The 13,554-nt window shown below is 38.8% G+C and overlaps 1 protein-coding gene across 1 annotated transcript in view; it reads right to left on the reverse strand.

Annotated features, from left to right (window-relative positions):
- Positions 1–10,437, reverse strand: part of LOC147005927 (uncharacterized) — a 47,370-nt gene extending 36,933 nt beyond the window's left edge. Inside the window, exon 1 of the mRNA XM_085828540.1 lies at positions 10,032–10,437. Coding sequence (XP_085684666.1) covers positions 10,032–10,437 — 406 coding nt within the window. The remainder of the gene's footprint in view (positions 1–10,031) is intronic.
- Positions 10,438–13,554: the final 3,117 nt, after the last annotated feature.

The raw sequence follows: 13,554 nt of genomic DNA on the forward strand, positions 1-13,554 counted from the left end.
TGCCATGTTTCCAAAAATTAGGAAAAAAGTACAGGCTCATCTATTAGACCAGTGGACCAATGGATATAAAATGGAGAAGTCAGAGTTGTGAATAGTAGAGGTTTACCTGTTCCTCCTAAAATTCTAATTTTGCTCCTGGACATTTTATTTTTTTGCGTTGTTTCAGGTACGATTGAATTTCTGTATTTTACCTCTTTTCTATAATAGTCTCTTACCAAAGTCAGCAAAATGCTTTAAAATTCCAGTATTAAATAAATGTTTGTTTGCTCTCAGACATTACTTCTAAAATAATGATGATGATTACAATAAAAATAAAAATAAAGGAACCTTATCAAGTAGCACAAAGAGTTGGAATCTTAAGAGACTTATCTCCTCCTGTATGTTATTGGAGAATTGTGGACAATTGCACCTTCATCAGGAGGATGCTTCTGTCCATGCACTACAGACATTAAGATTGTTAGAAAGAGTAGAGTCTCATTTTATCAGACTCTTATTTGCCAATAGACTTGAAGTTTTGATACTCAACGTTATCCTATGGAACTGGAGAGATAGCTCAGTGGTTAAGAGCACTTTCAGAGGACTAGATTACCAGCATCCACACAGAGGATCACAACTCTTTATAACTCCAGTCCCAAGACATATAACACTGTCTTATGTCCTCTGGGGTACTGCATGCACATGGCACATAGACATACTTGCAGGAAAAACACTCACACATTCTTCTTTTTAAGTTATTCATGGAACCCGAGTCTTCCTCTCTTGGTGTGATCTCATTTCAAATGCCTCCCAAGAACATTTCCTTCTATCTGGGATATGCTATGATTTTTGCTGTCTTCTGTTTTATTTGTTTGTTTTGTTTTGTTTTTAAATAAAGTACATCTTTCAAAGGAAAGGAAATCTGAAGAAGAGAGATGGGGTGAGCCCAGGTCTCTTCACATGGCCATCAGAAGTGGAGCCAGGAGAGCACTTCGGGTCTCAGGAGTATTTGTTTGTTTATATTAGAAATCTTACCAAAAAATATTGACTAGAATGGTTGTCAAGCAAGCCTTGAGGGATCTTTCTGTCTCTGCCTTCCTAGAACTATGATTTCCACACAGGGGATACCATGATTTCCATGGATGCTATGATTCAGACTCAGGTCCTCATAGTTAGTCCTCATACTTACCCAGCAGGTACTTTACCAACTGAACCATCTCCTCAGCCCCTGAACAAAACATATGAAGAAGACATGAACTCTGTGTAAATGTGGGCAGGTGCATTGAAACACCTTATATGGTTCTTGCTGTGGTCAGAAGTCACAGGGAGTGGGTTTCATTTTGGTCTTTTTGCTTCAGAATTGGCTATAAAAAGGAAAAGAAGGTGGGGCTTTAATAGAGGTTCTCTAGCCATAGCTTCTTCATTTGTATATGTAGGTCTGATCTTTTTGCCTGGCCTCCTCAGAGTTCATCTAAATGCTAGGATACTTCATTCTCACATATTTAGATTCCTAACTGGAGCATTCAGCTATACTATTTTAAATAAAGGTCTAATTCCATCTTCTGTACCATTGGTGATGGGTTTTTATGTAATTCCAAAGAGGCATGCTTTAATAATGTTAGAAAGAGAATAGATTCTGAAGTCAGGCATGTCACAGTTCGAGAGCATGTTCTTCATGTACTTCTTAATTATGTAACACTTCAGCTATACATTGATTATATGAAAACCAACCACATTGTACCCCCTAGGAAAACTCTTTGAGATCTTACTTGCAAAGTGCTATCTAGAGCTCAATGCATCGTTGGCACGCTACATGTGTGAGCTTCTAAATTTATTTCAGGTATTTGAGAGCTTATTATCTTTGAAAAGGAACTTAGGTTTTAAAAAAATCCTTTTTATAGGCAGCAAGATTGCTCAGTGGATAAGGGTACTTGTTACCAAACCTGATGACACAAGTTCAATCCTCTGGACTCATATAATAGAAGGAAAAAACCTTCTGGCATCTACATGAATACCATGGCATGTACACCCACTCATGCATGCATGATGCGCCCATATAGTCAATAAATGAATAAATAAATCTGATAAAAATTGTAGAATATATTTCAGTTATTCATCAAATATTTCTTGGATACCTTTTTTATGTTGGTCACAACTTTAAAGAGCTGGGAATATGCAGTAAATAAAAGTAAAAATATTTATCAACATTGTATTCATGAAAGAGATTGTATTCTTATAAAGAAGCTAAAGGAAAAAAATCTAATTAAACATGTGTGATACTTAATATGTCAAATGATGGTCACTATGCTAAGGGTACATGATGTACCAGGAGTAGGTTAAGTTTGAGTGGAGACTTAAAGAAGGGGAGGGAGGAAGGCAGAGAGGGAAGGAAGGAAGGATAGATAGATGGATGGATGGATTTGCATGCCTAGTGAAGGAAGGAACAAATAGGTACATTATCCCAAAGCAAAGAAGTTGGTTTGTATAATGTAGAGTAAGAGATGCAGGCAGACAACCAGCAAAGGCAAAGTCATGTGTCATGCTACATTTGTGGTAGGGACCTTGGGTAGGTACAGTGAAAGTGAACTAGTTTGATCAAAAGAAATGACATGAGAAAAAAAATGAGAAATGATAAGGTTTGCTTTGTTTTCTGTTTGTTATTTAAAGATAATCTGGCTGCAAGATGTAGTATTTTGCATAAAAGTGCCCTCTATGCTTCTATGTTTGGATATGTAGTTATCAGGGAGTGAAACTATTTGGGAGGGATTAGGAGATGTGGCCTTGCTGGAGGAAGTGTGTCTCTGAGGCTTTGAGAGAAGCCAGGCCCAGTGACATTCTCTCTTCCTATTATCTGCAGATCTGGATGCAGAACACTCCGATACTTCTCCAGCACCATGTCTGCCTGCATGCCACCATGCTCTCTATTATGATGAAAAAGAACTAAACCTCTGAAACGGTCAGCAAGCACCAGTTAACTGCTTTCTATTATGATGAAAAAGAACTAAACCTCTGAAACGGTCAGCAAGCACCAGTTAACTGCTTTCCTTCATAAGAGTTGCGGTGATCATGGTTTCACATCATGGCAAGAGAACATTGACAAAGACAAAGACTCTTGGGAGAAGCAGGACAGACTTAGGGGCTGTTAGTGAGGAGGTTGAGCAGAGACCCAGAGAAGTCATCATAATAGCTTCGCTACCTTGCTACGGCTCAGAGGAAGCAGAAGGGGCTGCACTCTAGACTCACATCTGCGTACAGAGCTGAAGGGGTTTTGTAGGCTCTGTAATTACAAAGAAAATGGAGACAAATAAAAGATGACCATCAAGTTTTTGGCATAAGGAACTGGAGTTTTCGGGTAACTGAAAGGGGAAGACCAGAACATCAACACGCTTGGAATGGGGGTGAAACGGAGGTCAAAAGTTTTAGTCACACATGCTAAGCTTGAGATTAAAGTGCCTATTAGACATAAAAACAGAAACGCTCATTAGACTTTAGAACCAAAAAGTAGTTGAAGACTACCAGGGGACAAGCCATTGAGAGAGACAAAACCTTGGGATCTTGCAGCATTGATCAGAGATGGAGCTGAGCAGGAACACTCTCGTTTGCAAATGTATTGTTCCAATGAAAGTATGGCTTAAGGAATACATTTTGAGGGGATTTTTCTATGTGAACCATACTTTCCAATCAAGTCCTAAGGACAGAAATTTTTTTCTTTTTAAAAAATAAAGATTGAATATTTACTCATTAAGAAGTTTGGAACACAAGAAATGTTTAGAATATTTCTATAGAAAACAAAGGGGTGGGCGATGGTAATCTGTATTGGAGACACTGAAAGGTTTGGGCTGGGGAGAATGTGTAGCAAACAGATTTAGAAATGGCTTATAAATATAGCAAGATCAAAAGTAGGAGAGTTGGGTAATGAAATGGGCTGGGAAGTAATGGTCAGCGAAGGTAGTTCTGTGTGGCTGACTTAGAAATGGTTTATGAATGTGTCAAGCACCAGCAAAGAACATAGATTGTTGAAGAGAGAATTCCAAGCCTGAAAACAACCTATCAGCCACTGAACATGCCAGACGAGACTTTTGGTGAGTGAATCATTCCTTTGTCCCCCCTGAAGAAAATATTAAAACAAAGCAATTATGGAGAATCAATGTCAATGAAAGGACTCTTTACAAAGGTTTGGTCATGGTCAAGCCATTGTTTAGGGTCCCTTTGGTGGATGTAGCATCTCAATGATAAGAATGTAGCGGGATGCCACAAGGCAAGCAGGCCTCCTGGGACACTGAGCAAGTGAGATGACTGGAGAGGGGACAGTAGAGACAGATTGTTTGGCCTCTTGTTTCCACTTGCAAAAGTTCCTAATTATGTTCTTCATAAGCATTTGATTACTACTAAGAACTCCAAGCGATAGTAAATAAACAGTCCCATAGCCTCCCAGTGTTTATAGCGAAAATACTTCATTTTTCCTCCCCTCCCCCCACCTTTGGGCCAATATTATCACTGTTTGTTTTAGTTTGTTTCTGTTACAATGTTCTGCTCATAGTTTTGTTAAATATTTATAACGACCTTAGTGTGCCTCTTCCTATTTGGGAAGAATCCGGTTTCAAGCAGGGTTCCAGACTTTTCAGGCCAAGCAGAGTCTCATTTTGTTGTAGCTCTCTGCAGATCGTTTAAATGTAGCATTCAGACTCTAGTTTGAGTTTTTGGTTTTAGCCTGTTTGATGTAATTGAAAAACTTATCCCCAAAAGAGAGGGGCTAAACGTCTCCTGTTTTACCAAATAGTTAACTCTCCCATTGTATTTAAAAGTTAAAGTTTCCTGCTGACTTCAGTACTCACCACTCTCCTGAGTCTAGGCTCTCTATAGACATCTAGTGAGAAAATGTAGGCCAATTATGTAACTAGACTGTGCAAAATGAGGTAAAGACCAAAGAAGACAAATGAAGGCATCAGAGTAAAAGTCTGGAATGTTATGTTTGAAAACACACCTGAGACTAAGAATCATACATAAAGCCTCAGTACATACATAAGGAGTGGGACATAAAGCCGTTTGCAGATGCCCATCACTTCTTGCTCAGCACTTGCTGTTTTTGTTAAAGATTCGCTATCCTCATAGCAAGGATTAGTTTTCCCTTTCTTTCTTTAGTAAAGGAACTCTGAATCATCTGGGCCTGTGGTTGTTTAGATAGAACTACATTTCCCAGCTACTCTTGTTGCTATTTTTTGGCCGTATATTTTAGGACTGTCTCAATGTTATATAAGCAGAATCCAGCCATTCCTGAGAAAGCGACAAAAGCTGCTTCAGACCATGAGTTGGAAACCATGTGTTCTAGATGGTAGAAACCAAAGCTGAAAGTGGTTAGGGCTTCAAGAATGAGAGGCAGCAGCAATGGGAACCCTGGATGCCATACACTCTAGCTTTTACACAGGAAGAAATCAATGTTTGTTTGAGCTGTTGTACTTTTAGCCTTATAACCATGATCAGAATTCTATCTTGGTTTATTTTTGACCTCTGCCTTTTTATACTGTATTGATTTATTTTATATGTGTGTGTGGGGGGGGGGGGGTAGGGATGAGGGCATGCACATGCCACAGACAGATATGGATGTCAGAGAACAACTAATGAGATTTGGTTCTTTCATTCTACCATATTGGGTCATCAGATAACTTTACTTAGTAAACCACCTGCTGTCTTCCTTCCCTCTCTTTGAGACAGGGCCTCATGTAGCCCAGCTAAGCCTCAAACTTTTTATGAAGCCAAAGATGACCTTGAACTTCTGATCTTCCTACTTTCCTACATGATGACTTTTCTAGGTGATGACTTTCCTAACAACGTTGCAACTTTCCCATTGCATAGTACTATGATGAATATTGTCAGTCCCAGATTCATGTCCACACAAAACCTGTAGATTTGACCATATTTGAAAATAAAGTCTTGTAGATAAAAATCAAGTTCAGGTGAGGTTATAGTAGATAAGAGTAGGCCATAGACTAAGGATTGGTATCCATTTGAGAACAGGTATGTGGTGGTTAAAGAGAATGTCCCCCAGAGGCTTAATATTTGAATACCTAGTTCCCTGTTTTGGAAGGATTAGGAGGTGTAGAATTCTAAAAGAAAGTATGCCACTGGGGGTGAACTTTGAGGATTCAAAAGCCTACACCAGGACCAGTCTTTAAGCGTTCTCCTTGTGGGTCAGATGTAAGCTCTTAGCTGCTCCCCTGGCACCATGCCTACCTGTTTGTTGCTTTGTTTCCCACCATGACAGTCAGGGACTCACCCTTAGAAACAAATAGGAAAACTCTCAATTAAAAACGTTCTTCTATAAGTTGCCATGGCCATGGTGTCTCTTCACAGTAATAGAACAGTGATGAGGGCAGGTACATTTAGATATAGAGAATGAGGACAGCCATGTAAAAAGAGAAGTGTAGTTCAAGAATGCTCATCTATGCCAAGGGGCACTTTGAGGGCATTGATGCGAAATCCTCCCCTAGAGAATATTTGGGTGAGCATTGCCTAGCCAATAACTACATTTTAGATTTCTAGCCTTTAATGATGAGAGAACAAAGTTCAGTTATTGTAGTGAAGCCAAGTTGTGTTTCTTTGCTACTGCAGCTGCCCCAGGGAACTAAGACAGTGCTGTCAATACTGCCCTGAGTTGCAGGCCAGAATGGTATTCAAAATGTTCAACAACCAGTGCGTGAGCCATCCAAACAGAAGGGATGGATGAACTGCTGAAGCAGAGTTTAAAAGGATTTTTACTCTTCTGAGCAGACGTTGTAGTTGCTGGAAAATGGAGAAGCTACGAGCACTTTAGTCTGCTGATGCCATGAGCAAGACATGGGGTGAGTGGTTGAACCTGGAGAATCAGCTAGTTTTCCTCTCACGAAGAAGCAGTTCAATAATTTTGCATGCATGAGGTCATATGAGTATGACCAGTATGTGCTAGCATTTGTCCTGGATGGTCTAAATCAATACAACTGCCCTGTTTGCCCTGCAGATTACTCAAAAGAGACACAAAGAAATGACGCTCAAGACCTTCATGCTTTGCCTGGAGACCATGCACTAGTTGATGGAAAATGTGAGTAAGAAAGAACAGTATCTGACTGCTGTCAGTTTGGATGTTGCAACCTCAAAACAAGTAGTCTACAGATGGAATTGCCTAGCAAAGTATGGAAGCTCTGAGATAAGTGGAGCTGTGTGGGTTGAGAAGTCTGACCATTTAATTCCAGAATCCTCTCTGTCCTCTGATACACGAGCCATGCGTTCTGTCTGGCATTTATTCAAGTTTGAGCTGGCTCTTTGTTTGTTTGTTTGTTTGTAACTCCAAAAGCATTCTAATTGTTGAGTCATTGTGATATTTCTTGGAAGAAATGTATTAGATTCTTTCCTTTGAAACCTTTTGTTTTGATGTTGGCTGGTATAATTATTTTGTAATAGCCTTTGCCTTTGCTTTCTTCTATAATAATACAGGAGATCAGCAGATACAACTAGGCTTCAAGAAAATAAGACTTGGCTGAATGTTTACTTGGAGCTAACTTTATGCTAAATTTCTAGAATCTGATTTTTAAAGCAAACAGACCCATGTGAATGCATGCAAACACCTGCTCTCTCTCTCTCTCTCTCTCTCTCTCTCTCTCTCTCTCTCTCTCTCTCTCTCTTTCTCTCTCCTTATCTTTCTACCACATGTCGTAAGACCTAGCTTGTATTACAGAGGCAGGTATTGGAGAGTCAAAAGAGTATGTAACCTATGGGGCTACTGTGGAACAATAAATAAAGGTGGTAATTGTAGTGATATCATTTGTACATGCAATGCTCTTGTACAAGATTAACTCCAAAACTAAATCAGGCGGGATTGCAAAGCCAATTTAAATCTAGATGCAAACAACAGAGAAGGGGGCAGATGAAGAGAGGCAGCCAAGGCAAATCATAAAGTTAGACTATAAAATAAAGCTTTTCTTTGAAGTTGTGCAGCCACTTCAGCAGTTGGACCAGGCGAGGCAGAAACAGTGTCCTAATGTTCTCTGTGCCCCTTTAAAGTTGAAAACGTTGAGCTGATTCACTTGGTTTAAGTTTTTTTGAGCATGGAGTTGGAGACTTCAAGTTTATTGTTTGGTGAACATGGCTAATGAAAATATTTTTCCAAGCGATTCCAAACTTAAACAAAGATATTTCACTTACTTTGTTTTCCTCTTTTTTTTATTAGATATTTTCTTCAGTTTTCACTTACTTTTGATCAGTTTTCAAGTTGGTATGTTGCTTTCCAGTCATTTGGAAAAGTAATCTTAAAAAACAACAACAACAAAACTGTAGAAACTATGAAGTAGTATTTCTCCATGTGAGATTCATGCTAAATTGCTGCTGGCTGAAGAATGCCGCATGAAGGCTTTATGAATACATGCAGAACCACACGTTTCCTATTTTAGTTGCTAATTACTATTCAGGTGTGTGGTGGAATACATAAAACTAAATGCTAATGCTGTTTCGTTTGCGTCTTAACATGTACAGGTTGTTACTGTATGCAGCACCATCTTGTCTGTGCACATGTGTAATTGTTTTTTCTCTCTCTATTTGCAATCATAGTATGTTCATATAGCATGTGATTCACTCTTCTAAGGGCATGATATGAATAAATTTTTTGTTTTGTTTTGTTTCAGAAAAGCACTACCTTTTGTAGTGTGGAGATGAAAAACCAAATCTCAGCGTCACCTTTGAAAAGGCTTCTCCTGAGGACTTAGTTGAACTGATCCACCCATGCAGAAATTTTATTTTTTCCCCTCTATTTTGCTCCATTTAATTTATGATCAGCAGCGACATCAAATTGTGAGCCACCTAATGGAAGTCATTTCATAAATACTGCATTTGGCTTTATGTTCTTCAATCTGTATTTCCCTTATCAAGTATTTTCATGTTAGGAATTTTCAGAGTTAATGTGTGAGGAAGTAACTAGGTACTTTAGTTAGTTAGATTTCTCTTCCCCGAAGAAAATTACTATAATGGTTACTTTTGCTAGAATGCAATTACTGTCACTGTTACGATCAATCATGTTTTTATACAAGAAACTTTAACAACTCCTGAATGCATTAGGAAAGGTAAATGGAAAAGACTCAGTGTGGTGTGAGAGCAGACACCTGCCCTTTAATACCCAGTGCAAGGTGTCTCCGATTTCCCTGTTATAATATAGATTTAACATGTTACCCGAGATCACTATAAATGTTATAGTAGGAAGCAAGTTCCTTGAAACATCGCTGACAAAATTTTCACACATTTATCTACTAGTAGATATTATCCTTTGTAGTAAACAATGGTTTAGTCCTAATCCAGCAGCACCTTTAGGCCTTGGATCCCTCACGTTAAGAAGCCGGAAGATACTACTTGGAAAGGTTTAATACATACTTCCATGGACAGATAATGCCAACCCCACATGAAAAATGGAAGCTAGGAAATATCAGTTCTCAGCTTAACAAGTCCTTAGTTGACATAAGAAAAAAAAAACCAACAATAAAACCCAATTCCAAATATGTATTCATACTTTACAGACAGTATTCATTCCCCAAAAAACATAGTCATAGAGGTCAAAGGTTAAGTACGACAGGAGACAATTGTTACTCAAAGTACACCACGCATACAGTACTGAGAATATAGAGATCGTTCATTTGTTCTATACTGCTATTTAATAACATGTGAGTTGACGCAGTGAATACATTATAACTGATGGTAATCAAAACAGATCAAAGAATAGTGTTCTGTAGGTAAAGCTGATAATTTCATGTAGCTCTTTGCGGAGTAACACCAAATTAACATTGAGTAGCACAGGCAGCCACAGCTCTGCTCCCTGCCAAATGCATTCCCTGCCTGCTTGTCTGCTTCTATAATCTCCAGCGTCTTTGAAGCTAACGCCAGCCAGCCAGTCTCTACACTGAACACATGGGGGCATTTTGATGCTTTTCTCTTTTTAGCTCTGTTCTTCACATCTCAGACTTCCACCATCTTCCTAGAGGCCCCTGTCAGCATCCTCTACAACCTTAGTGTGACCAGTCTCTCCCTTGCTCCCTACATACCTCTTGCGCTGTTTTCAGTTATTTTTCCAAATCCCTTGGTACGAGGTACTGTTTCCACACCCATTCTCTGTGTTTTCACTGTGGGTACCTTGCGGGTCATACTTACCTTATTGGCTTGTCCTGTTAGTGGGACAGCCAGTCCCCAAGCTCTGTCATAGGGCACTGTTTTCCTGTCCTGGAAGATGCCATTCCCCAGGTCTCTGATAGAAAATTCCTCCCCTTTGGGAGAATTTCGTCTAAAATCTGTTCTCTTTCCCCCTTTCACCCCACCAGGAAAAGCAAAGTGTTGGCTTCCCTGCACTGTCATAGCGGTTGAGACACAGTGGTTGGTAGCGCTTCCTGTGTTTCTTGACGTTTTCCCCTGCTTGGCTGTGAGTTGTTCAAGGCCGGGATGCCTTGCATGCATTTTGTTGCTCCTGGTGCTTGGCTCAGTGCATGTCACCTAGGAGCTGCTCTAAACAGAGTGAAATAATAAATCATTTTGCACTTTTAATTGTGAGCCAATTTCAATGTTATTACTTAGAGATTCACATTCTGTCTGGGAACGAGGCCATTAAGAAAAATAATTTTAGCCATGCAGTAAAAATTAGCTTTTCTCAATTTACCTGAAAGCAAAAATCCATTATGATTGGCCAATATTCTTCACTATTAAGAAGACCCTCTGTACGTATGGATATCTTAGGGGGGAGGTTTAGAAGTATGATTTGTGAGTGGCCAATATATTACAGCTGCATGTAAGATTATTACCTTTAAAAAATATTCCAAGCAAAAGAAAACCATTATAGGATATAATGTTCTGCTGGACACTACATTTCTTTGATTTTCCTCAAAGCTAAAGCTGGCTATAAAGTTCATCTGGTGGCAATTTTTCAAATGTATTTTAAATTGGACAGTAGCAGGCCAATGCTATCTATAGAAAATTACATTTGGCTCTATTGCCAATATGTGCTGTTTTCTCCTCTATACTCCATCTGTTATCAGAAAACTAATACAGGTGTTTCTTAAAGTCCCAGCCACACTTTCTAGAAAAAAAGGGAAAGAATAATAACACACCTTAGCATTCCCCCTCCCAGGGAAAGGAAACATTATAATGCTCTGATCTTGTGGCACATATAATAGAGACAGTGGTTATATCTATCTGGTCAATGGAATGGTCTTTGAGAAGATGCTCAAGGATTTTGATGAAACATAAGCCCCAACAAACCATCAGCCTTTATCTGCAGGAATAGACATAGTGGCATCTTGTCTTTCTTCTTGTGTTTGAGTCATGTGGTAGGTATATGACTATAATCCAGAGAGGACAAATTAATGATCTCTCTCTCTCTCTCTTTCTCTCTCTCTCTCTCTCCCTCCCTGTCTCCCTCTCATATATATACATATATATATCTCATATATATACATATATGTATATATATGAGAGAATTTCAGGTTTATTTTCCAGTTGATAGCCTTTCCATTCCACTTTCATCTTTGCCATTTCTAATTTGGGTGACTTTGACCAAGTTATTGAATCTCTTGGTGCCTCAATTTCTTCAGTACAAAATAAGAAATCATATGTCTCCTAATGGAATTATACCTGGGACTCAAATTACAGCAATGAACTGTTTGCCACTAGATGTTTGCTCATTGCTGCTATCCCAGGAGCACAACCATCCCTCCACTGAATGTACTCCACGATGTCTTCTAAACTGCTGAGTAAATGAGCATATGCTCAATGCATGTTGATCTCTCTTTTTCATCCTGCAGTTAGAGGTGTGTATTAAGTTATTTTTTACAACAATAGCCTCAGTGTCTTCCCTTCAGTATGTCCATTGGAGATATATATTACCCCACCACACTGGTGTTGACCTTAGTGGTGTTAAATGAGTCTAAATGATGGGATGTGGCTCAAGACTTGGCATGTGCTTCCACATTAAGATTTTTCCCACTCTTGCTCTCCCCTGTTCTCACAAAGAAAAGGATATATCCCCAAAGCCAATGTCACTTGACCATTGTCACAGGGCAGGCTGAGTCCAGTTCAAGGAAACCCTAGTTAAATAGATACAAGGAGAAATAAAGTACTACTTATTTATCTTTGATTCTAATATTTTCTTGGCTTCTAATATTTCTTGGAATGTTCAGGAATAGGTGACTGGTACAGAAAGACTTAATTGTAAAAATGGAGCTAGTGCCAACTTGGTGTGTAAAAGTTTTAAGACATAACTATGTCTTCTGTGTTTGTTAAATTGGAGTGATCGGTTTGCACTACAGTTTAAGACTATCCTTCACCGGATTAATTCATCCACTAACAGCCCATTGTAATCCTGAGTAGCTGAATTAGAAATTCAAAGAACAAAAGACACTTAGTTATCTTCAAAGAGTACATAAATATATCCTTAAGGAAAACAAAACAACAACAACAAAAAAAACCCGTGTCTTGTCTTTAAAAAAATAGCTGACTCTGTATAGATTCATTCTGCCGCTTCTCGTCAGGACATAGAGAAAGAATTCTGCATTGCTTCTAGGCTCTGACCTGAGAGAGAAGGAACCCAACTTCGTTTCCTCATCTGCAAAACAAGGATAAGAATAACTACCACCCAATGGAGCTGTGAAACTTAAACGAAAGCATACATATAAAACTCTTAGCACACTGTCTGGCTCATAGTAAGCAGTTAGTAGGAGTTGGCCCTTGTTGTGGTTGTTATGCTTATGAGTGACAAGATGCTTAGGCAAGGGGCCAGGCTAATTCTGCCACTCTAAGCCATAATGACAGTGCATTCTAGCCTAGCTCTGGGATAGGACAGGGAGTCTGAGAGCAAGAACTCATTACAGGGAATCTAAGAGACCCATATCTTTATCCTTATGAAAGGGAAATAATGTGGATCACATATTTTCTTTACAACTATTCCTATACAGTCTGTTGGACCTGTTTCAGATTTTTTTCTCCCTCAGGCCCAAGAATCTGAACACATAGTTATGTTTGTTTTTCACTCAATAATCATCTAGAAAATTTCACATTCCTAATGCTATGTTGTAAAGATTGTAGATCTTTAGAAATTATAGATCTAAAGAAAGCCAACAATAGTAGAAATATAAATTTCTACTAAGGCTGGCAAAGAGCACATATTTTACTATTTAGTTATTTTGTCTTGAAATCCTCACCTGTGATCCTATGTCCTTCTATTTTCAGCCAGTGGATTTGCTAGTAATATTGAGCTCATTCTTGGGCCTAGATTGGACCTTCATTCTATCTCTGTACATGGCTCTCTGGCATAGATGCACATGATTCTAGACAAAGGATACCACAAATGAATAATTTTGTTCTCAATTTATGAATTCTTTCTTTTCTTGCCAGGGATGTTATCAGAATGTCAGGTTTACAGCTCCTATTGATGGGGCTGTAGGGGCAAATTGGTGGTAGAAGGTTAAATCAACACAGACAAGACAAAGTACAGAAAACAGAGATTCAGTTGGTTCCTCGGCAAAAGCAAATAAATAAATAAATAAATAAATAAATAAATAAATAAATAAATAAATAAATAAA

Source organism: Mus caroli, unplaced genomic scaffold (genome assembly GCF_978045245.1).
Source record: "Mus caroli unplaced genomic scaffold, Mus_caroli_1 scaffold_2, whole genome shotgun sequence".
Classification (NCBI taxonomy): domain Eukaryota; kingdom Metazoa; phylum Chordata; class Mammalia; order Rodentia; family Muridae; genus Mus; species Mus caroli.